This window comes from Oncorhynchus keta, chromosome 26 (assembly GCF_023373465.1).
Source record: "Oncorhynchus keta strain PuntledgeMale-10-30-2019 chromosome 26, Oket_V2, whole genome shotgun sequence".
Lineage (NCBI taxonomy): Eukaryota > Metazoa > Chordata > Actinopteri > Salmoniformes > Salmonidae > Oncorhynchus > Oncorhynchus keta.
Genome location: NC_068446.1, coordinates 39,844,280 through 39,869,218, shown reverse-complemented (window position 1 = coordinate 39,869,218; position 24,939 = coordinate 39,844,280). Strand labels below are relative to the sequence as shown.

Genomic DNA, 24,939 nt, shown 5'->3' with positions numbered 1-24,939 from the left:
ACTACTTTTGACTAAGCCCTGTAGGCCTATGGGAATAGGGTTATATTCTAGACTCAGCCCTGGAGATGGGCTCATCTTGTTTTGTCTGCGTGGGATTTATTGTTTTGTCTCATTTAGCCCAGTTAGCCTAGCGCCCTACTGCCTGGCTTATGAAGACTTCTGAATGCCGTCATTTAGCCCAGTTAGCCTAGCGCGCTAGTACCTGGCTTATGAAGACTTCTGAATACCGTCATTTAGCCCAGTTAGCATAGCGCGCTAGTGCCTGGCTCATGAAGACTTCTGAATGCCTTCATTTAGCCCAGTTAGCCTAGCGCGCTAGTGCCTGGCTCATGAAGACTTCTGAATTCCTTCATTTAGCCCAGTTAGCCTAGCGCGCTAGTGCCTGGCTTATGAAGACTTCTGAATTCCTTCATTTAGCCCAGTTAGCCTAGCATAGTAGGATAACTTTGGACTGTGGTGAGTTTCTTATGCACTCTTTTGAGTGTGGTGAGTGTTTTGGGAGTTTTTTTGTTGTTGTTTTCCCAACAGAACATGGTTCCTTGCCGTGGTGTTTTTGTCCCGTCGTGTGGATGTTCGGAGGCGTGCTGCTTTGATTACACACACTGTTGATTTGCACTCCCCCTTTGGGGTGACATAAATGATGAACACACACACACACACACAGAACTCTAGTCTCACTCCAACCTGATACCTTGGAGCAGAGAGCATCCCATGCCATCCCATAACATGAGCCGTCACCATGGTTACTTCGGCCAATGCTGTGTCTTGCCCAGTGCCGTCGCTCACCATGACCAGAGTCACGCTCATTAGGGCTCAACGTAGCAAAGTGTTTTGCAGTAGAAAGCAAAAAAAGTTGAGTGCCTAATGAACAACCCTGTTGCTGCTTCCAGCTGACTTCTGACAGTCAACATCAGCAGGCTACATCCTCTCTGGGATTCCAACCATAGAACATGGTGTTACCTGGAGTTGGTCACTTGCATCACAGATGTCTCTTTAGCAACCACACACAGCATTACATAATCGACCCGAGGACGTGGCCGTCTCTCACCTTTTGATCGACCTGATGACGTGTTTTCATATAGGAGTTTATTTTACAATATAAACTGTTTTCATTTGGGAGTTTATTTTGCAGTAGAACTGCAGAGGTTAGGTTGAATACGAGGCCACGTGGAAGGGTTGCCAGATTCTGACTGATTTGTGTTTGTTTAAATATTACAGTGTGGTCATGGCCCCTCCCACTGGCGTTTGAATCAGGGAAATACTCCACACCTCTACTCTCCCTCGCTCGCTCTTGTAGAAGTTGCCCAGATCTAGGATCAGCTAGCTAACTAACTCAGTGTCCAGGAGTAAATGCAACTTAGTCCTACTCCACCTCCCTCGCTCGGGTAAAAGTTGCACAGATCTAGGATTAGCTAGCTAACTTACTCAGTGCCCAGGAGTAAATGCAACTTAGTCCTACTCTCCCTCATTGGGCTCTCTCAACTCTCCAACCAATCAGTTAGTCTTATCAGCAGGGCTGTCTCACCTCTCCAACCAATCAGTTAGTCTTATCAGCAGGGCTGTCTCACCTCTCCAACCAATCAGTTAGTCTTATCAGCAGGGCTGTCTCACCTCTCCAACCAATCAGTTAGTCTTATCAGCAGGGCTGTCTCACCTCTCCAACCAATCAGTTAGTCTTATCAGCAGGGCTGTCTCAACTCTCCAACCAATCAGTTAGTCTTATCAGCAGGGCTGTCTCACCTCTCCAACCAATCAGTTAGTCCTATCAGCAGGGCTGTCTCACCTCTCCAACCAATCAGTTAGTCTTATCAGCAGGGCTGTCTCAACTCTCCAACCAATCAGTTAGTCTTATCAGCAGGGCTGTCTCACCTCTCCAACCAATCAGTTAGTCTTATCAGCAGGGCTGTCTCACCTCTCCAACCAATCAGTTAGTCTTATCAGCATGGCTGTCTCACCTCTCCAACCAATCATTTAGTCTTATCAGCAGGAAGTGTTTTATGTTTGAACAGTGGCCAAAGCTAATAGGACTGTACCAAATACTATTCCCAACAGGGGCTCCAATGTTTACAACGACATGCCAATTGCTCCTTCATTTCTTCTCCATCTCTATGAAAATGATTTCCAGATGTATCGGAGCTCAAACCCATGGCCACATATGCAAACAGTGTATCACATTCACGCACCCTTCTGAGATGTGTAGACTTCTCACCAACGTGAAGAAACCATCTGTGCTCTGGTATGTTTGAAATCACAGGATTCAGTTTTATCTTTTTATGAGTCATTTTGTAAATAGAATGTCAGTTTAGTCGTAATACATCACCTGTCCACTTAAGTCTGTAAACTTCATGAAGTGTAAAATGACCATTATTTTTTAAATAGGATTTCAATAGCTTTACCGGTACCCCTTTATTCCACTTACCACTTCAGTACGACATCACCATTATGAGTCATGTGGATCCATCTTAAGTCCCAATACCGTGACTCCTACAGTCCTCTCTGCTCTTCACTAATTTTTTCTGAGATTGTCATAGCCTGATCCCAGATCTGTTTGTGTGGTCTTGCCAATATGAGTCCAAAAAGAGGCAATAGCATAAATAGATCTGGGATCAGGCCATCAGTGTTAGCGAGGGGAAATGACGGAGTTTCTCTGTGACGGAGTCGCTCTGCTCTATGACTGACAATGCTGTATCTATAGCTGTAACCACCGCCCCGGCCCGTTAAAACTCGGGCAGCCTGCCAAACACAATACAGCACATGATGCAGAGAGAGAGAGAGAGCAGAGAGAGAGAGAGAGCAGAGAGAGAGAGAGCAGAGAGAGAGAGCGAGCAGAGAGAGAGCAGAGAGCGAGCAGAGAGAGAGCAGAGAGAGAGCCCAGAGAGAGAGCCCAGCGAGAGAGAGAGCAGAGAGAGAGAGAGAGCAGAGAGAGAGAGCCGAGAGAGAGAGAGAGCAGAGAGATAGAGAGCAGCTAGAGGAGAGAGAGAGAGCCCAGAGAGAGAGCCCAGAGAGAGAGCCGAGCAGAGAGATAGAGAGCAGAGAGAGAGAGCAGCTAGAGGAGAGAGAGAGCCCAGAGAGAGAGCCCAGAGAGAGAGCAGGAGAACAATACAGGAAGGTTTAGGCCTTTATTGCGGAGCCCTGTGGGTGGTGAAGACGTTTTATGTCCTAGATGTGGATTTGATTGAAACATTTAAAAAGGTAAACTTTAGTTTTTCGTGATAAACTCAGAAGCACCATCATAATGAGTCAATATAGTAATGATGTAAGTTGGATGTAGAATTTCATGGGTGGAATTTGCTCTTTTTTACTTTTAGGGAGGAAGGATAGGCATGTCAAGTTGCACACATGAAATAGCCCTGCTAGCCGCGGAGTTGGGTGTCCCGGCTAGTTCCACTTCCTGTTCCTCTGTTGTTGTGTGATGTGTCTGGCACTGACATAGACATACTTCAGTAGTCACAGGGCTTCTGGGTCATACTTCAGTAGTCACAGGGCTTCTGGGTCATACTTCAGTGGTCACAGGGCTTCTGGGTCATACTTCAGTAGTCACAGGGCTTCTGGGTCATACTTCAGTAGTCACAGGGCTTCTGGGTCATACTTCAGTAGTCAAGTAGTGAAGTGTTTTAGGGAGCATTTGACAGTCATAAGGGGTGGTCGACCGCAGACTCATTATGGATGCAGGCAATGAGGCAGTGATCGCTGAGATCCTGGTTGAAGACAGCAGAGGTGTATTTAGAGGGCAGGTTGGTCAGGATGATATCTGAGGGTGCCTGTGTTAACGGATTTGGGGTTGTACCTGGTAGGTTACTTGATAATTTGTGTGAGATTGAGGGCATCTAGCTTAGATTGTAGGACGACCGGGGTGTTAAGCATATCCCAGTTTAGGTCACCTAACAGTACAAACTCTGAAGATAAATGCGAGGCAATTAATTCACATATGGTGTCCAGGGCACAGCTGGGGGCTGAGGGGGGTCTATAACAAGCGGCAATGATTAGAGACTTGTTTCTGGAAAGGTGGATTTTTAAAAGTAGAAGCTCAAATTGTTTGAGTACAGACCTGGATAGTATGACAGAACTCTCTGCAGGCTATCTCTGCAGTAGATTGCAACTCCACCCCCTTTGGCAGTTCTATCTTGGCGGAAAATGTTGTAGCTGGGGATGGAAATGTCAGAGTTTTTGGTGGTCTTCCTAAGCCAGGATTCAGACACTGCTAGGACATCCGGGTTGGCAGAGTGTGCTAAAGCAGTGAATTAAACAAATTTAGGGAGGAGGCTTCTGATGTTAACATGCATGAAACAAAGGCTTTTACGGTTACAGAATTCAACAAACGATAGCGCCTGGGGAATAGGAGTGGATCTGGGGGCTACAGGGCCTGGGTTAACCTCTACTTCACCAGAGGAACATCGAAAGAGTAGGATAAGGGTCCAGGCCAATTGGCAAAGGAGGTATTGTAGCCCTAGAATAAGCTGGTATTTGGTAGGCATGATGTGGTAGGCATGATGTGTAAATCAAATGATACAACCCCCCAAATCTATTTTAATTCCAGGTTGTAAGGCAACAAAATAGGAAAAATGCCAAGGGGGGTGAATACTTTCACAAGTCACTGTATGTCCCCCAACACTACTGATCCTGTTTATATCCCCCAACACTACTGATCCTGTTTATATCCCCAACACCACTGATCCTGTTTTTATCCCCCAACACTACTGATCCTGTTTATATCCCCCAACTCTACTGATCCTGTTTATATCCCCAACACTACTGATCCTGTACTGATCCTGTTTATATCCCCCAACTTTACTGATCCTGTTTATATCTCCCAACACTACTGATCCTGTTTATATCCCCCAACACTGCTGATCCTGTTTATATCCCCAACACTACTGATCCTGTACTGATCCTGTTTATATCCCCCAACTTTACTGATCCTGTTTATATCCCCCGACACTACTGATCCTGTATATATCCCCCAACACTACTGATCCTGTTTATATCCCCCAACACTACTGATCCTGTTTATATCCCCCGACACTACTGACCCTGTACTGATCCTGTTTATATCCCCCAACACTACTACTGATCCTGTTTATATCCCCCAACACTACTGATCCTGTTTATATCCCCCAACACTACTGATCCTGTTTATATCCCCCAACACTACTGATCCTGTTTATATCCCCCAACACTACTGACCCTGTACTGATCATGTTTATATCTCCCAACACTACTGATCCTGTTTATATCCCCCAACACTACTGATCCTGTTTATATACCCCAACACTACTGATCCTGTTTATATCCCCCAACACTACTGATCCTGTTTACATCCCCCAACACTACTGATCCTGTTTATATCCCCCAACACTACTGATCCTGTTTATATCCCCGACACTACTGATCCTGTTTATATCCCCCAACACTACTGACCCTGTACTGATCCTGTTTATATCCCCCAACACTACTGATCCTGTTTATATCCCCCGACACTACTGATCCTGTTTATATCCTCCAACACTACTGACCCTGTACTGATCCTGTTTATATCCCCCAACACTACTGACCCTGGACTGATCCTGTTTATATCCCCCAACACCACTGATCCTGTTTATATCCCCCAACACCACTGATCCTGTTTATATCCCCCAACACCACTGATCCTGTTTATATCCCCCAACACTACTGACCCTGTACTGATCCTGTTTATATCCCCCAACACTACTGACCCTGTACTGATCCTGTTTATATCCCCCAACACTACTGATCCTGTTTATATCCCCCAACACTACTGATCCTGTTTATATCCCCCAACATTACTGATCCTGTACTGATCCTGTTTATATCCCCCAACACCACTGATCCTGTTTATATCTCCCAACACTACTGATCCTGTTTATATCCCCCAACACTACTGATCCTGTTTATATCCCCCAACACTACTGATCCTGTTTATATCCCCCAACACTACTGACCCTGTTTATATCCCCCAACACCACTGATCCTGTTTATATCTCCCAACACCACTGATCCTGTTTATATCCCCCAACACTACTGATCCGGTTTATATCCCCCAACACTACTGATCCTGATTATTTCCCCCAACACTACTGATCCTGTTTATATCCCCCAAGACCACTGATCCTGTTTATATCTCCCAACACTACTGATCCGGTTTATATCCCCCAACACTACTGATCCTGATTATTTCCCCCCAACACTACTGATCCTGTTTATATCCCCCAACACTATTGATCCTGTTTATATCCCCCAACACTACTGATCCTGTTTATATCCCCCAACACCACTGATCCTGTACAGATCCTGTTTATATCCCCCAACACCACTGATCATGTTTATATCCCCCAACACTACTGATCCTGTTTTTATCCCCCAACACTACTGATCCTGTTTATATCCCCCAACACTACTGATCCTGTTTATATCCCCAACACTACTGATCCTGTTCATATCCCCCAACACCACTGATCCTGTACTGATCCTGTTTATATCCCCCAACACTACTGATCCTGTTTATATCCCCCAACACTACTGATCCTGTTTATATCCCCCAACACTACTGATCCTGTTTATATCTCCCAACACTACTGATCCTGTTTATATCCCCAACACTACTGATCCTGTACTGATCCTGTTTATTTCCCCCAACACTACTGATCCTGTTTATATCCCCCAACACTACTGATCCTGTGTATATCTCCCAACACTACTGATCCTGTTTATATCCCCCAACACCACTGATCCTGTTTATATCCCCCAACACCACTGATCCTGTTTATATCCCCCAACACTACTGATCCTGTACTGATCCTGTTTATATCCCCCAACACTACTGATCCTGTTTATATCCCCCAACACCACTGATCCTGTACTGCTCCTGTTTATATCCCCCAACACCACTGATCATGTTTATATCCCCCAACACTACTGATCCTGTTTATATTCCCCAACACCACTGATCCTGTACTGCTCCTGTTTATATCCCCCAACACTACTGATCCGGTTTATATCCCCCAACACCACTGATCCTGTTTATATCCCCCAACACTACTGATCCTGTTTATATCCCCCAACACTACTGATCCTGTTTATATCCCCCAACACTACTGATCCTGTTTATATCCCCCAACACCACTGACCCTGTACTGATCCTGTTTATATCCCCCAACACCACTGATCCTGTTTATATCCCCCAACACTACTGATCCGGTTTATATCTCCCAACACTACTGATCCTGTTTATATCCCCCAACACTACTGATCCTGTTTATATCCCCCAACACCACTGATCCTGTTTATATCCCCCAACACCACTGATCCGGTTTATATCTCCCAACACTACTGATCCTGTTTATATCCCCCAACACTACTGATCCGGTTTATATCTCCCAACACTACTGATCCTGTTTATATCCCCCAACACTACTGATCCTGTTTATATCCCCCAACACTACTGATCCTGTTTATATCCCCCGACACTACTGACCCTGTACTGATCCTGTTTATATCCCCCTACACTACTACTGATCCTGTTTATATCCCCCAACACTACTGATCCTGTTTATATCCCCCAACACTACTGATCCTGTTTATATCCCCCAACACTACTGATCCTGTTTATATCCCCCAACACTACTGACCCTGTACTGATCATGTTTATATCTCCCAACACTACTGATCCTGTTTATATCCCCCAACACTACTGATCCTGTTTATATACCCCAACACTACTGATCCTGTTTATATCCCCCAACACTACTGATCCTGTTTACATCCCCCAACACTACTGATCCTGTTTATATCCCCCAACACTACTGATCCTGTTTATATCCCCCGACACTACTGATCCTGTTTATATCCCCCAACACTACTGACCCTGTACTGATCCTGTTTATATCCCCCAACACTACTGATCCTGTTTATATCCCCCGACACTACTGATCCTGTTTATATCCCCCAACACTACTGACCCTGTACTGATCCTGTTTATATCCCCCAACACTACTGACCCTGTACTGATCCTGTTTATATCCCCCAACACCACTGATCCTGTTTATATCCCCCAACACCACTGATCCTGTTTATATCCCCCAACACCACTGATCCTGTTTATATCCCCCAACACTACTGACCCTGTACTGATCCTGTTTATATCCCCCAACACTACTGACCCTGTACTGATCCTGTTTATATCCCCCAACACTACTGATCCTGTTTATATCCCCCAACACTACTGATCCTGTTTATATCCCCCAACATTACTGATCCTGTACTGATCCTGTTTATATCCCCCAACACCACTGATCCTGTTTATATCTCCCAACACTACTGATCCTGTTTATATCCCCCAACACTACTGATCCTGTTTATATCCCCCAACACTACTGATCCTGTTTATATCCCCCAACACTACTGACCCTGTTTATATCCCCCAACACCACTGATCCTGTTTATATCTCCCAACACCACTGATCCTGTTTATATCCCCCAACACTACTGATCCGGTTTATATCCCCCAACACTACTGATCCTGATTATTTCCCCCAACACTACTGATCCTGTTTATATCCCCCAAGACCACTGATCCTGTTTATATCTCCCAACACTACTGATCCGGTTTATATCCCCCAACACTACTGATCCTGATTATTTCCCCCAACACTACTGATCCTGTTTATATCCCCCAACACTATTGATCCTGTTTATATCCCCCAACACTACTGAACCTGTTTATATCCCCCAACACCACTGATCCTGTACAGATCCTGTTTATATCCCCCAACACTACTGATCCTGTTTTTATCCCCCAACACTACTGATCCTGTTTTTATCCCCCAACACTACTGATCCTGTGTATATCCCCCAACACTACTGATCCTGTTTATATCCCCAACACTACTGATCCTGTTCATATCCCCCAACACCACTGATCCTGTACTGATCCTGTTTATATCCCCCAACACTACTGATCCTGTTTATATCCCCCAACACTACTGATCCTGTTTATATCCCCCAACACTACTGATCCTGTTTATATCTCCCAACACTACTGATCCTGTTTATATCCCCCAACACTACTGATCCTGTACTGATCCTGTTTATATCCCCCAACACTACTGATCCTGTTTATATCCCCCAACACTACTGATCCTGTGTATATCTCCCAACACTACTGATCCTGTTTATATCCCCCAACACCACTGATCCTGTTTATATCCCCCAACACCACTGATCCTGTTTATATCCCCCAACACTACTGATCCTGTACTGATCCTGTTTATATCCCCCAACACTACTGATCCTGTTTATATCCCCCAACACTACTGATCCTGTTTATATCCCCCAACACCACTGATCCTGTACTGCTCCTGTTTATATCCCCCAACACCACTGATCATGTTTATATCCCCCAACACTACTGATCCTGTTTATATTCCCCAACACCACTGATCCTGTACTGCTCCTGTTTATATCCCCCAACACTACTGATCCGGTTTATATCCCCCAACACCACTGATCCTGTTTATATCCCCCAACACTACTGATCCTGTTTATATCCCCCAACACTACTGATCCTGTTTATATCCCCCAACACTACATATCCCCCAACACCACTGACCCTGTACTGATCCTGTTTATATCCCCCAACACCACTGATCCTGTTTATATCCCCCAACACTACTGATCCGGTTTATATCTCCCAACACTACTGATCCTGTTTATATCCCCCAACACTACTGATCCTGTTTATATCCCCCAACACCACTGATCCTGTTTATATCCCCCAACACCACTGATCCGGTTTATATCTCCCAACACTACTGATCCTGTTTATATCCCCCAACACTACTGATCCGGTTTATATCTCCCAACACTACTGATCCTGTTTATATCCCCCAACACTACTGATCCTGTTTATATCCCCCAACACCACTGATCCTGTTTATATCCCCCAACACTACTGATCCTGTTTATATCCCCCAACACTACTGATCCTGTTTATATCCCCCAACACCATTGATCCTGTTTATATCCCCCACCACCACTGACCCTGTACTGATCCTGTTTATATCCCCCAACACTACTGATCCTGTACTGATCCTGTTTATATCCCCCAACACCACCGATCCTGTTTATATCTCCCAACACTACTGATCCTGTGTATATCTCCCAACACTACTGATCCTGTGTATATCCCCCAACACTACTGATCCTGTACTGATCCTGTTTATATCCCCCAACACCACCAATCCTGTTTATATCTCCCAACACTACTGATCCTGTGTATATCTCCCAACACTACTGATCCTGTTTATATCCCCCAACACTACTAATCCTGTTTATATCCCCCAACACTACTGATCCTGTGTATATCCCCCAACACTACTGATCCTGTTTATATCCCCCAACACTACTGATCCTGTTTATATCCCCCAACACCACTGATCCTGTTTATATCCCCCAACACCACTGATCCTGTACTGATCCTGTTTATATCCCCCAACACTACTGATCCTGTGTATATCCCCCAACACTACTGATCCTGTGTATATCCCCCAACACTACTGATCCTGTTTATATCCCCCAACACTACTGATCCTGTTTATATCCCCCAACACCACTGATCCTGTTTATATCCCCCAACACCACTGATCCTGTACTGATCCTGTTTACATCCCCCAACACTACTGATCCTGTGTATATCCCCCAACACTACTGATCCTGTGTATATCCCCCAACACTACTGATCCTGTTTATATCCCCCAACACCACTGATCCTGTTTATATCCCCCAACACTACTGATCCTGTTTATATCCCCCAACACCACTGATCCTGTACTGATCCTGTTTATATCCCCCAACACTACTGATCCTGTTTATATCCCCCAACACTACTGATCCTGTTTATATCCCCCAACACTACTGGTCCTGTTTATATCCCCGACACTACTGATCCTGTACTGATCCTGTTTATATCCCCCAACACCACTGATCCTGTACTGATCCTGTTTGTAGTCCCCAACACCACTGATCCTGTACCGGTCCTGTTTATATCCCCCAACACTACTGATCCTGTACTGATCCTGTTTATATCCCCCAACACTACTGATCCTGTTTATATCTCCCAACACTACTGATCCTGTTTATATCCCCAACACTACTGATCCTGTTTATATCCCCCAACACTACTGATCCTGTTTATATCCCCAACACCACTGATCCTGTACTGATCCTGTTTGTATCCCCCAACACTACTGATCCTGTTTATATCTCCCAACACTACTGATCCTGTTTATATCCCCCAACACTACTGATCCTGTACTGATCCTGTTTATATCCCCCAACACTGCTGATCCTGTACTGATCCTGTTTATATCCCCCAACACTACTGACCCTGTACTGATCCTGTTTATATCCCCCAACACTACTGACCCTGTACTGATCCTGTTTATATCCCTCAACACTACTGACCCTGTTTATATCCCCCAACACTACTGATCCTGTTTATATCTCCCAACACTACTGATCCTGTTTATATCCCCAACACTACTGATCCTGTGTATATCCCCCAACACTACTGATCCTGTTTATATCCCCAACACTACTGATCCTGTTTATATCCCCCAACACTACTGATCCTGTTTATATCCCCCAACACCACTGATCCTGTTCATATCCCCCAACACTACTGATCCTGTGTATATCCCCCAACACCACTGATCCTGTTTATATCCCCCAACACTACTGATCCTGTTTATATCCCCCAACACTACTGATCCTGTTTATATCCCCCAACACCACTGATCCTGTTTATATCCCCCAACACTACTGATCCTGTTTATATCCCCCAACACTACTGATCCTGTTTATATCCCCCAACACTACTGATCCTGTTTATATCCCCAACACCACTGATCCTGTTTATATCCCCCAACACTACTGATCCTGTTTATATCCCCCAACACCACTGACCCTGTACTGATCCTGTTTATATCCCCCAACACCATTGATCCTGTTCACATCCTTGTGAGGAAACTGTTGGCACGTGGACACACTGGTGACCTTTGTTGCAGAGTCTTTGTTTTTTTTGTCAGTGATGGCATTTGAGTTTTGTTTTATGCTTTCTTAACGCTATCAGTGTGTCCCATAACATGTGTGATACATTTACTGTTCATGGTATCTCTCTGATGCATTCACCAGACTGTCAACTTTTGACCTGACATTCACTTAAATTGAATAAAATAAACTCTATTGATACTCAAAGGGGAAATGTGATGTATTGGATGACTTGTGAACAACTTTTACTGCCGGCACTGTTTCTGACACAACACCACTGTTGTTTCCCCCTTACAGGAGGAGTACAGGGCCGAGAGCATCAGCTGGCACAACATCGACTACATCGACAACACAGGCTGCATCAACCTCATCAGCAAGAAGCCCACCGCGCTGCTCCACCTGCTGGACGAAGAGTGCAAGTACGTGAGCTGTCATGTCGGAGCCTTTCTCCTTCCTTTTTACTACACATTTACATTTTAGTCATTTAGCTGACGCTCCTAAAGCACTACCTCAGGGCGGTTTCCTGCCACATTTAGAGGTGTACTTTCTTAGCCATGACTCCTAAAGCACTACCTCAGGGCGGTTTCCTGCCACATTTAGAGGTGTACTTTCTTAGCAATGGCTCCTAAAGCACTACCTCAGGGCGGTTTCCTGCCACATTTAGAGGTGTACTTTCTTAGCCATGGCTCCTAAAGCACTACCTCAGGGCGGTTTCCTGCCACATTTAGAGGTGTACTTTCTTAGCCATGACTCCTAAAGCACTACCTCAGGGCGGTTTCCTGCCACATTTAGAGGTGTACTTTCTTAGCCATGGCTCCTAAAGCACTACCTCAGGGCGGTTTCCTGCCACATTTAGAGGTGTACTTTCTTAGCCATGACTCCTAAAGCACTACCTCAGGGCGGTTTCCTGCCACATTTAGAGGTGTACTTTCTTAGCCATGGCTCCTAAAGCACTACCTCAGGGCGGTTTCCTGCCACATTTAGAGGTGTACTTTCTTAGCCATGACTCCTAAAGCACTACCTCAGGGCGGTTTCCTGCCACATTTAGAGGTGTACTTTCTTAGCCATGACTCCTAAAGCACTACCTCAGGGCGGTTTCCTGCCACATTTAGAGGTGTACTTTCTTAGCCATGACTCCTAAAGCACTACCTCAGGGCGGTTTCCTGCCACATTTAGAGGTGTACTTTCTTAGCCATGACTCCTAAAGCACTACCTCAGGGCGGTTTCCTGCCACATTTAGAGGTGTACTTTCTTAGCCATGACATCCATCCGCAGTAAAAAAAGGACCCGTTCTCGAATGTCCTCAGGCTCCATAGAACATAGATTTGGGGTGAAGATTTAGACCGGGCTCAGAAGAACGTGGTAGGCTATGTATTGGTTATATGTCAAACTTCTTTAGAGCAAAGCCAATGTAAAAACCAAGTTGGTTACTCATTGCCAATGACCTTAGAATCATCCCACATGAGCAGAGCACAGACAAGATGAGGAATATAGGCTAACAACACTCTTCATTACTAGCGAAATACTTGATTGATTACAACATTAGCCAGGCTAACTTAAGCACATAAAAACACGCTATCTCATATATTTGCCTTTCTGGGGCACACGTACGCCCTATATAAAGCCTCTCACATAGGCCACTGCACAATCCCATTTCAATCCCTCGTAAATTAAACCCACCCTCGCATACAAAAACACAGGACCGCCATGACCATATTCGCCGCGTGAGCTAGCTAACCTAACCTAACCTATCCACTTAGGGCTGCTAGCCACTTAGCCCTGAACACTCATCTGGATGTAGTAACAAGTGGATGGAAGAGTGTATGGACCGCTTTCCCAGAGCCACAAGGTCAGAGGGATCATTTTTCCCTCTTAAAGTCCTCCCTCCCGTGCCTCTTGCGTGATTTATTCCATCGCACAGAAGAATGTAATGCTAATGATTATGTAGCACCCCAGAACCCTGCTTGTAGCACCCCAGAACCAAGCTTGTAGCCTCTTTCAGATACTCTCAGGGATAGTATTTGTTTCCAGGGGCCCTACTACTGGTTGGTCCATTTATAACGGGACAGTGAGGCTAATTCTTTGACCCCCAAGGAGAACCAGGAAATGGTGGAGCGAATTTTGCATAGGGCATCTTTAAGGGAGCTTGTTTTAGTGAGTGGTGTTGCTTTAAGGGAGCTTGTTATAGTGAGTGGTGTTGCTTTAAGGGAGCTTGTTATAGTGAGTGGTGTTGCTTTAAGGGAGCATGTTTTAGTGTGTAGTGTGGTGTTGCTTTAAGGGAGCATGTTTTAGTGAGTGGTGTTACTTTAATGGAGCATGTTTTAGTGTGTAGTGTGGTGTTGCTTTAAGGGAGCATGTTTTAGTGAGTGGTGTTACATTAAGGGAGCATGTTTTAGTGAGTGGTGTTGCTTTAAGGGAGCATGTTTTAGTGAATGGTGTTACATTAAGGGAGCATGTTTTAGTGAGTGGTGTTACATTAAGGGAGCATGTTTTAGTGAGTGGTGTTGCTTTAAGGGAGCATGTTTTAGTGAGTGGTGTTACTTTAATGGAGCATGTTTTAGTGAGTGGTGTTGCTTTAAGGGAGCATGTTTTAGTGAGTGGTGTTACTTTAATGGAGCATGTTTTAGTGTGTAGTGTGGTGTTACTTTAAGGGAGCATCTTTTAGTGAGTGGTGTTGCTTTAAGGGAGCATGTTATAGTGAGTGGTGTTGCTTTAAGGGAGCATGTTTTAGTGTGTAGTGTGGTGTTGCTTTAAGGGAGCATGTTTTAGTGAGTGGTGTTACTTTAATGGAGCATGTTTTAGTGTGTAGTGTGGTGTTGCTTTAAGGGAGCATGTTTTAGTGAGTGGTGTTGCTTTAAGGGAGCATGTTTTAGTGAGTGGTGTTACTTTAATGGAGCATGTTTTAGTGAGTGGTGTTGCTTTAAGGGAGCATGTTATAGTGTGTGTTGTTGCTTTAATGGAGCATGTTTTAGTGTGTAGTGTGGTGTTGCTTTAAGGGAGCATGTTTTAGTGAGTGGTGTTACTTTAATGGAGCATGTTTTAGTGAGTGGTGTTGCTTTAAGGGAGCATGTTTTAGTGAGTTGTGTTACTTTAATGGAGCATGTTTTAGTGAGTGGTGTTACTTTAAGGGAGCATGTTTTAGTGAGTGGGAGCATCTTTTAGTGGTGGTGTTGCTTTTAGGTGTTACTTTAAGGGAGCTTGTTTTAGTTAGTGGTGTTACTTTAAGGGAGCATGTTTTAGTGAGTGGTGTTACTTTAAGGGAGCATGTTTTAGTGAGTGGTGTTACTTTAAGGGAGCATATTTTAGTGAGTGGTGTTACTTTAAGGGAGCTTGTTTTAGTGAGTGGTGTTACTTTAAGGGAGCATGTTTTAGTGAGTGGTGTTACTTTAAGGGAGCATGTTTTAGTGAGTGGTGTTACTTTAAGGGAGCATGTTTTAGTGAGTGGTGTTACTTTAAGGGAGCTTATTTTAGTGAGTGGTGTTACTTTAAGGGAGCATGTTTTAGTGAGTGGTGTTACTTTAAGGGAGCATGTTTTAGTGAGTGGTGTTACTTTAAGGGAGCATGTTTTAGTGAGTGGTGTTACTTTAAGGGAGCTTGTTTTAGTGAGTGGTGTTGCTTTAAGGGAGCATGTTATAGTGAGTGGTGTGATCTGGAACCATTTGGAACCAGTAGATACCCTAGTCTCCCATCCTACAGTCCTAACCCTAGTCCCCACCCTCTTGTCTGTCCCTTTAGTTTCCCCCAGGCCTCGAACCAGACCCTGCTGGACAAGTTCAAACGGCAGCATGAGGGGAACAGCTACATCGAGTTCCCTGCCGTCATGGAGCCCGCCTTCATTATCTGCCACTACGCCGGCAAAGTCAAGTACGGCATCAAGGTAAGGACTGCTGACGTGACCACGTGTCCCTGTAGATTCAGTGTCAGTCCCAACCCATCCGCCAATCATTCGTTCACAACAGCTCTGTGTGTCAACCTTATGTCAGAGTTGTGATATTACTGACGGACACTACTGGCAAGGTTTATCCATTAATGGTCAAATCAAATCAATTTATTTAGCCCTTCTTACATCAGCTAATATCTCAAAGTGCTGTACTGAAACCCAGCCTTAAACCCCAAACAGCAAGCAATGCAGGTGTAGCAGCACGGTGGCTAGGTAAAACTCCCTAGAAAGGCCAAAACCTGGGAAGAAACCTAGAGAGGAACCAGGCTATGAGGGGTGGCCAGTCCCCTTCTGGCTGTGCCGGGTGGAGATTATAACAGAACGCGGCCAAGATGTTCAAATGGTCTAATAATAATAATCACAGTGGTTGTCAAGGGTGCAACAAGTCAGCACCTCAGGAGTAGATGTCAGTTGGGTTTTCATAGCCGATCATTGAGAGTATCTTTACCGCTCTTGCTGTCTCTAGAAAGTTGAAAACAGCAGGTCTGGGACAGGTAGCACGTCCGGTGAACAGGTCAGGGTTCCATAACCACAGGCAGAACAGTTGACACTGGAGCAGCAGCACGGCCAGGTGGACTGGGGACAGCAAGCCGAGTAGTCCTGAGGCATGATCCTAGGGCTCAGGTCCTGAGAGAGAGAGAGAGAGAGAGAGAGAGAGAGAGAGAGAGAGAGAGAGAGAGAGAGAGAGAGACATAAAATACAGGAGGGGTCAGGAGACACTGTGGCCCCATCCGATGATACCCCCGGACAGGGCCAAACAGGCAGGATATAACCCCACCCACTTTGCCAAAACACAGCCCTCACACCACTAGAGGGATATCTTCAACCACCAACTTACCATCCTAAGACAAGGCCATGTATAGCCCCCTCTTGGGTTGTGCCGCCACGGCACAACCCAAGGGGGGCGCCAACCCAGACAGGAAGATCACGTCAGTGACTCAACCCACTCAAGTGACCCACCCTTCCTAGGGATTGCATGGAAGAGCACCAGTAAGCCAGAGACTCAGCCCCCGTAATAGGGTTAGAGGCAGAGAATCCCAGTGGAGAGAGGGGAACTGGCCAGGCAGAGACAGCAAGGGCGGTTTGTTGCTCCAGAGCCTTTCCGTTCACCTTCACACTCCTGGCCAGACTACCCTCAATCATATGACCCACTGAAGAGATGAGTCTTCAATATAGACTTAAAGGTTGAGACCGAGTCTGCATCTCTCACATGGATAGGCAGACCATTCCATAAAAATTGAGCTCTACAGGAGAAAGCCCTGCCTTCAGCTGTTTGCTTAGAAATTCTAGGGACAATTAGGAGGTCTGCGTCTTGGGACCGTAGCGTACGTGTAGGTATGTACGGTAGGACCAAATTGCAAACATAGGTAGGAACAAGCCCATGTAATGCTTTGTAGGTTAGCAATAAAACCTTGAAATCAACCCTTGCCTTACCAGGAAGCCAGTGTAAAGGTTTCTGATTTTTGTAATGTTACGTAGATGGAAAGAGATCAGGGTCCAGAGTAACGCAGAGGTCCTTCACAGTTTTATTTGAGACGACTGTACAACCATCAAGATGAATTGTCAGATTCAACAGAAGATCTCTTTGTTTCTTGGGACCTAGAACAAGCATCTCTGTTTTATCTGAGTTTAAAAGTAGAACATTTGCAGTCATCCACTTACTTATGTCTGAAACACAGGCTTCTAGCGAGGGAAATTTTGGGGCTTCATCATGTTTCATTGAAATGTACAGCTGTGTGTCATCCGCACAGTAGTGAAAGTTAACATTATGTTTTTGAATGACATCCCCAAGAGGTAAAATATATAGTGAAAACAATAGCGGTCCTTAAACAGAACCTTGAGGAACACCGAAATTTACAGTTGATTTGTCAGAGGACAAACCATTCAGAGACAAAATATTTATTAGAGGCTACTGGGCCTCTAATAAATATACACTGAAAAATACACAATAAAATAAAAATTTAGGACAAAACACATCACGACAAGCGAGACACCACAACACTACATGAAGAGAGACCTAAGGCAACAACATAGCAAGGCAGCAACACATGACAACACAACATGGTAGCAACACAACATGACAACAACATGGTAGCAACACAACATGACAACAACATGGTAGCAGCGCAACATGACAACAACATGGTAGCAACACAACACAGAAGCAGCACAATGTGGTAGCAACACAAAACATGGTACAAACATTATTGGACACAGACAACAGCACAAAGGGCAAGAAGGTAGAGACAACAATACATCCCGCAAAAAGCAGCCACAACTGTCAGTGTCCATGATTGAGTCTTTGAGTGACAAGCTTGTAGCGTGATACGCAAGAAGACTTGAGGCTGTAATTGCTGCCAAAGGTGCTTCAACAACGTACTGAGTAAGTACTGTCATTATGGGGTGTTGTGTGTACATTGATGAGGGAAAATAACAATGTAATCCATTTTAGAATAAGGCTGTAGCATAACAAAATATTGGAAAAAGTCAAGGGGTCTGAATACTTTCCGAATGCACTGTAAGTTAAGCATCAAACAGACTGAAACAGAGACGGACTGCCTGGACTGTAGATCCAGTGGACTGATCTCATCACTATATTCTGCCCCTACAGGACTTCAGGGAGAAGAACACTGATCACATGTATAGTAGATCCAGTGGAATGATCTCATCACTATATTCTGCCCCTACAGGACTTCAGGGAGAAGAACACTGACCACATGCGTCCGGACATCGTGGCCCTGTTGAAGAGCAGTAAGAACGCCTTCATCTGTGGCCTGATGGGCATCGACCCGGTGGCCACCTTCCGCTGGGCCGTCCTCAGAACCTATTTCAGAGCCATGGTAGCCTTCAGGGAGGCTGGGAAGAGACACGCCGACAAGAAGACTGGTGAGACCATAGACTGCTGGTGTAGCCATATACAGTACATGGGGTGGCATGGTAGCCTAGTGGTTAGAGCTAGTCCAATATCGTTGGACTAGTAACCCGAAAGGTTGCAATTTCGAATCCCTGAGCTGACAAGGTACAAATCTGTCGTTCTACCCCTCAACAGGCAGTTAACACACTGTTCCTAGTTAAATAAAGGCAAAATAGCTATACACACAGACATGTACACGTATAAACTCACTGAAATACACACACACACTCTTGAACATACACATTAGTCTTCATTTCCTATTATTACATGTCGAGCTTCCACATTAGGCTTCATTTCCTATTATTACATGTCGAGCTTCCACATTAGGCTTCATTTCCTATTATTACATGTCGAGCTTCCACATTAGGCTTCATTTCCTATTATTACATGTTGCGCTTCCACATTCGTCTTCATCTCCTTCGGTTGCATGACATTGTCAAACTTTCCACCAACTTAACACGTTAATTATTCCTCTCTCTTGCTCTCCTTCTCTTTCGCTCTCGCTCTCGCTCGCTCTCTCTCTCTCTCTCTCTCTCTCTCTCTCTCTCTCTCTCCTACTCTCTCTCTCACTCTCTCACTCTCTCTCTCCTGCTCTCTCTCTCTCTCCTGCTCGCTCTCGCTCGCTCTCTCTCTCTCTCGCTCGCTCTCTCTCTCTCTCTCTCTCTCTCTCTCTCTCTCTCTCTCCTCCTACTCTCTCTCTCCTTCTCTCTCGCTCTCTTTTTCTCTCTCTCTCTCTCTCTCTCTCTCTCTCTCTCTCTCTCTCTCTCTCTCTCTCTCTCTCTCTCTCTCTCTCTCTCTCTCTCTCTCTCTCTCTCTCTCTCTCTCTCTCTCTCTCTCTCTCTCTCTCTCTCTCTCTCTCTCTCTCTCTCTCTCTCTCTCTCTCTCTCTCTCTCTCTCTCTCTCTCTCTCTCTCTCTCTCTCTCTCTTAGTGAATGATGCTGCTGTACCGTGTGTTGTCAAGAGCGTGGACAGCTTCAGCTTCCTCCACCACCCTGTGCACCAGAGGAGCCTTGAGATCCTGCAGAGATGCAAAGATGAGAAATACAGTAAGAAGACTCCAAGTCCCACAATGCTCTCTGCTCTCACTCTATAAAAAGCCCAACTGTGTGATATTACAGCCGCCACAATTGCTCGTGGGTCTGCGTACCCAATTTTATAATTCATTTCCTGGAATTGTACACATTTTGCCATACGGTAGAGAGAAATGTTTGCAGTTTTGAATATGATATCTGAGTGAGACTGACTAAAGTGACTATGGATAGATAATAAACAAAGTGTGGGGGGTCAATGCAATTAGTCTGGGTGTGCATTTGATTATCTGTTCAGGAGTCTTATGGCGTGGGGATAGAAGCTGTTAAGAAGCCTTCTGGACCTAGAGTTGGCGCTCCAGTACCGCTTTCCGTGTGGTAGCAGAGAGAACTTACTTGATCCAATATCTTGTTCTTACTTGATCTGATATCACCATTCAATAATGGAGTTGCATGTGTATCCTTCTCTCTCTCCTTAACTCTCTCTCTCCTCATATCTCTCTCTCTCTCTCCTTAACTCTCTCTCTCCTCATATCTCTCTCTCTCCTTAACTCTCTCTCTCTCCTCAACTCTCTCTCTCTATCCTCATGCCTATCTCTCTCATGTCTCTCTGTCTCCTCAACTCTCTCTCTCTCCTCATGCCTCTCTCTCTCTCTCCTCATGCCTCTCTCTCTCATGTCTCTCTGTCTCCTCAACTCTCTCTCTCTCCTCATGCCTCTCTCTCTCATGTCTCTCTGTCTCCTCAACTCCCTCTCTCTCCTCATGCCTCTCTCTCTCTCATGTCTCTCTGTCTCCTCAACCCTCTCTCCTCATGTCTCTCTCCTCATGTCTCTCTCTCCTCATGTCTCTCTCTCATGTCTCTCTCTCATGTCTCTCTCCTCATGTCTCTCTCCTCATGTCTCTGTCTCCTCATGTCTCTCTCTCTCCTCATGTCTCTCTCTCTCCTCATGTCTCTGTCTCCTCATGTCTCTCTCTCTCCTCATGTCTCTCTCTCTCCTCATGTCTCTCTCTCTTCATGTCTCTCTCTCCTCATGTCTCTCTCTCCTCAACTCTCTGTCCGTCCTCCCTTCCATCTCTGTCTTGTACAGATATCACTCGAAAGAATCCCCGGACCCCCTTGTCAGACCTCCAGGGCAGCAACACACTGATGGAAAAGCCCACCAGGTACCTATCACACTGTTTTATGGATTCTCAAAGCATAAATGTACTTTTTATGGATACAAATTATCCCTATTGCTCCTTCCCTCTTCTTCTTTTTCACTCTTTCTCTCCCTCTCCCCCCTCTCTTTCTGTCACTCTATCTCTCCTCTAGGGATGGTTATGGCGTGGGCTGTAACGGGCGCCGGTCCAGACAGGGTGGTCTGTCCTCCTCTGGCGCAGAGTTTGCTGACGGCATCTTCTTCAACTCTACTGGCAGCAAGCTGCTGGAGAGGGCACAGAGCATCCTCATGTGAGTATGACTACAAAGTCAAATCAAAGTGTATCGGTCGTGTACCCCGTTTTTGCAGACGTTATCACTGGTGCAGGGAAATTCTGGAAAAATGCAGCAATATCTAGTACCACAATAACAATAAACACAATCTAAAAGTTAAAAAGAACAAAGACATTAAGACAGAAATATTAGAAGTCTGGGACCCAGAGTCAGAGTATGAATACATCTACACCAAGTTGGACAAAACATTAGGAACAGAGTCTGGAATATAATTACATCTACACTGAGTGGACAAAACATTAGGAACAGAGTCTGGAATATAATTACATCTACACTGAGTGGACAAAACATTAGGAATGGAGTCTGGAATATAATTACATCTACACTGAGTGGACAAAACATTAGGAACGGAGTTTGGAATATAATTACATCTACACTGAGTGGACAAAACATTAGGAACAGAGTCTGGAATATAATTACATCTACACTGAGTGGACAAAACATTAGGAACAGAGTCTGGAATATAATTACATCTACACTGAGTGGACAAAACATTAGGAACAGAGTCTGGAATATAATTACATCTACACTGAGTGGACAAAACATTAGGAACAGAGTCTGGAATATAATTACATCTACACTGAGTGGACAAAACATTAGGAACACATATACATCTAGGTGAATGGTGTGTACAGTAGTTTGAGTCTGACCAAGTGTGACCATCACCATGAACGCTCAAGCCACACTCAGAAACCATGCACAGGCAGTGGTCAATGTGTGTTCATATACAGCATGTTCATTCTGTAGTTTATCTGACAACCAATCTCTCTCCCAAAGGCGGAACAAAAACTACAAGTCCAAGCCCAGCTTACCGAAGGTAAGGACCTGACAAAGTCGTGGCCATTTTACACCTTGAAAGTACAAGTGATATTTTCTCTATGGTTTCAATGTGACATACGATCTAATTCTAGGAGGAAATCTCAATAGTGATGTCATGGATTACAGCACTACAGTGAATTTACAAAGCTTTATGGAGACGAGCACAGATGGACAGTAACAGTTTAGAAGAGGAATAGTTCTGTGCATTCTTTGGAATACTATACTGTCTGACCGTGTTCTTATTGCGCTTCCTGTATCTGAGCAGCACCTGTTGGACGTGAAGTCTCTGAGGTACCTGAGCAGCGTGACCCTCCACGACCGCATCACTAAGTCCCTCCTCCTCCTGCACAAGAAGAAGAAAACACCCAGCATCAGCGCCCAGTTCCAGGTTAGACGCCTCTCTCACCCTTTAGTGTCTCTGCGTCCCTCATCTCTGCACAGCCCTCAAACCAACAGCCAGGATCAGCGCCCAGTTCCAGGTTAGACGCCTCTCTCACCCTTTAGTGTCTCTGCGTCCCTCATCTCTGCACAGCCCTCAAACCAACAGCCAGGATCAGCGCCCAGTTCCAGGTTAGACGCCTCTCTCACCCTTTAGTGTCTCTGCGTCCCTCATCTCTGCACAGCCCTCAAACCAACAGCCAGGATCAGCGCCCAGTTCCAACACTCAGTGGCTCTGCGTCCTTCATCTCTGCACAGCCCTCAAACCAACAGCCAGGATCAGCGCCCAGTTCCAACACTCAGTGTCTCTGCGTCCTTCATCTCTGCACAGCCCTCAAACCAACAGCCAGGATCAGCGCCCAGTTCCAACACTCAGCTCCTACGTATCTCGAGGCACTTTGTGAAGATCTTAAGAATTATATAAATTAAAATATGTCATAGTGATGATCTCAGATCAAAAGGGCAAGAAGTTGATTTAGAAGGGAACATGAGTCCTACTATAATAAACAACATGTGCTTTTATACTACTTGGTCAATTCAACGTATTATGAGATGGTAATATGATGGGAAGCTAGGTAGAGCATGGCACTTGCAACGCCGGGATAGTGGGTTCGATTCCCGGGACCACCTGTGAGTTAAATTGTATGTACGCATGACTGTATTGTAAGTTGTTATTATTATTATTATATTATTACTAGTATTATTGTTGTTATTATTAGTATTATTGGTGTATTATTATTATATTATTACTAGTATTATTGTTGTTATTATTAGTATTATTGGTGTATTATTATTATATTATTACTAGTATTATTGTTGTTATTATTAGTATTATTGGTGTATTATTATTATATTATTACCAGTATTATTGTTGGTGTTATTATTATTGTTATTACTATTATTATTATTGTTGTTGTTATTAGTATTGTTGTATTATTGTTATTGTTATTATTGTTGTTATTAGTATTGTTTTATTATTGTTTATTATTATTATTATTATTAGTTGTATTGGTTTTATAGTATTATTGTTATTATTATTAGTATTGTTCTATTATTATTATTATTATTAGTTGTATTGGTTTTATAGTATTATTGTTATTATTATTAGTATTGTTCTATTTTATTATTATTATTGGTATTGTTATTAGTCTTGTTTTATTGCTGTTGTTATTATTGTTGTTGTTATTAGTGGCGTTTTATTATTATTATTATTATTGTTATTATTATTATTATTATTATTGTTATTATTATTATTATCATTTTATTATTATTATTATTGTTGTTGTTGTTATCAGTGTTTTATTATTATTATGTATTATTATTATTAGTGTTATTATTATTGGTGTTATTAGTATTGTTTTATTATTATTATTATTGTTATATTATTATTATTGTTGTTGTTGTTATCAGTGTATTATTATTATTATTATTTATTATTATTATTATTGTTATTATTATTGGTGTTATTAGTATTGTTTTATTATTATTTAGTATTAGTATTATTATTGTTGTTGTTATTAGTATTGTTTTATTATTGTTTATTATTATTATTATTATTAGTTGTATTGGTTTTATAGTATTATTGTTATTATTATTATTATTGTTATATTATTATTATTAGTTGTATTGGTTTTATAGTATTATTATTATTATTATTGTTATATTATTATTGTTGTTGTTGTTGTTGTTGTTGTTATTATTGTTATATTATTATTATTGTTATTGTTGTTATTGTTGTTATTGTTGTTATCGTTACATTACTAATGCTGTGATGTCATTGTCTCTTGCTGTGTGAAGGCCTCTCTCAACAAGCTGATGGAGACCCTGGGTCAGTCGGAGCCCTACTTTGTCAAGTGTGTCCGCTCCAATGCAGAGAAGGTACATTCAGATAACAGCTGCTGTCGGAACAGCTGCTTCAGTTAGGTCAGATGCTAATGTCACAATGAAACTGCGTAGCCCGTTATAGCCAATTATACAATGTTTTAATCGTTCTTGGGTGTTTTAAATCTCTCTTTCCTTCTCTCTCTCTCTTATTATCTTTCTCTCTCTCACTCTTTCTCTGTTTCTATCTCACTCTTTCTCTCTCTCTTATCTCTCTCACTCTTTCTGTCTCTTTCACTCTTTCTCTCTCTGTTTCTCTCTCACTCTTTCTCTCTCATCTCTCTCTCACTCTTTCTCTGTCTCTTTCACTCTTTCTCTCTTTTACTATTTCTCTCTCTCTCACTCTTTCTCCCTATCTTTCACT

The 24,939-nt window shown here is 43.7% G+C and overlaps 1 protein-coding gene across 1 annotated transcript in view; it reads left to right on the top strand.

Annotated features, from left to right (window-relative positions):
* The window catches only part of LOC118378820 (unconventional myosin-IXAa-like), a 311,583-nt gene that overhangs the window by 221,096 nt on the left and 65,548 nt on the right, over positions 1 to 24,939 (top strand). The window contains 9 exon segments of the mRNA XM_052480840.1: positions 12,361 to 12,482; positions 15,799 to 15,940; positions 18,694 to 18,889; positions 19,847 to 19,963; positions 21,034 to 21,109; positions 21,258 to 21,395; positions 22,215 to 22,254; positions 22,522 to 22,644; positions 24,492 to 24,572. Coding sequence (XP_052336800.1) covers positions 12,361 to 12,482; positions 15,799 to 15,940; positions 18,694 to 18,889; positions 19,847 to 19,963; positions 21,034 to 21,109; positions 21,258 to 21,395; positions 22,215 to 22,254; positions 22,522 to 22,644; positions 24,492 to 24,572 — 1,035 coding nt within the window.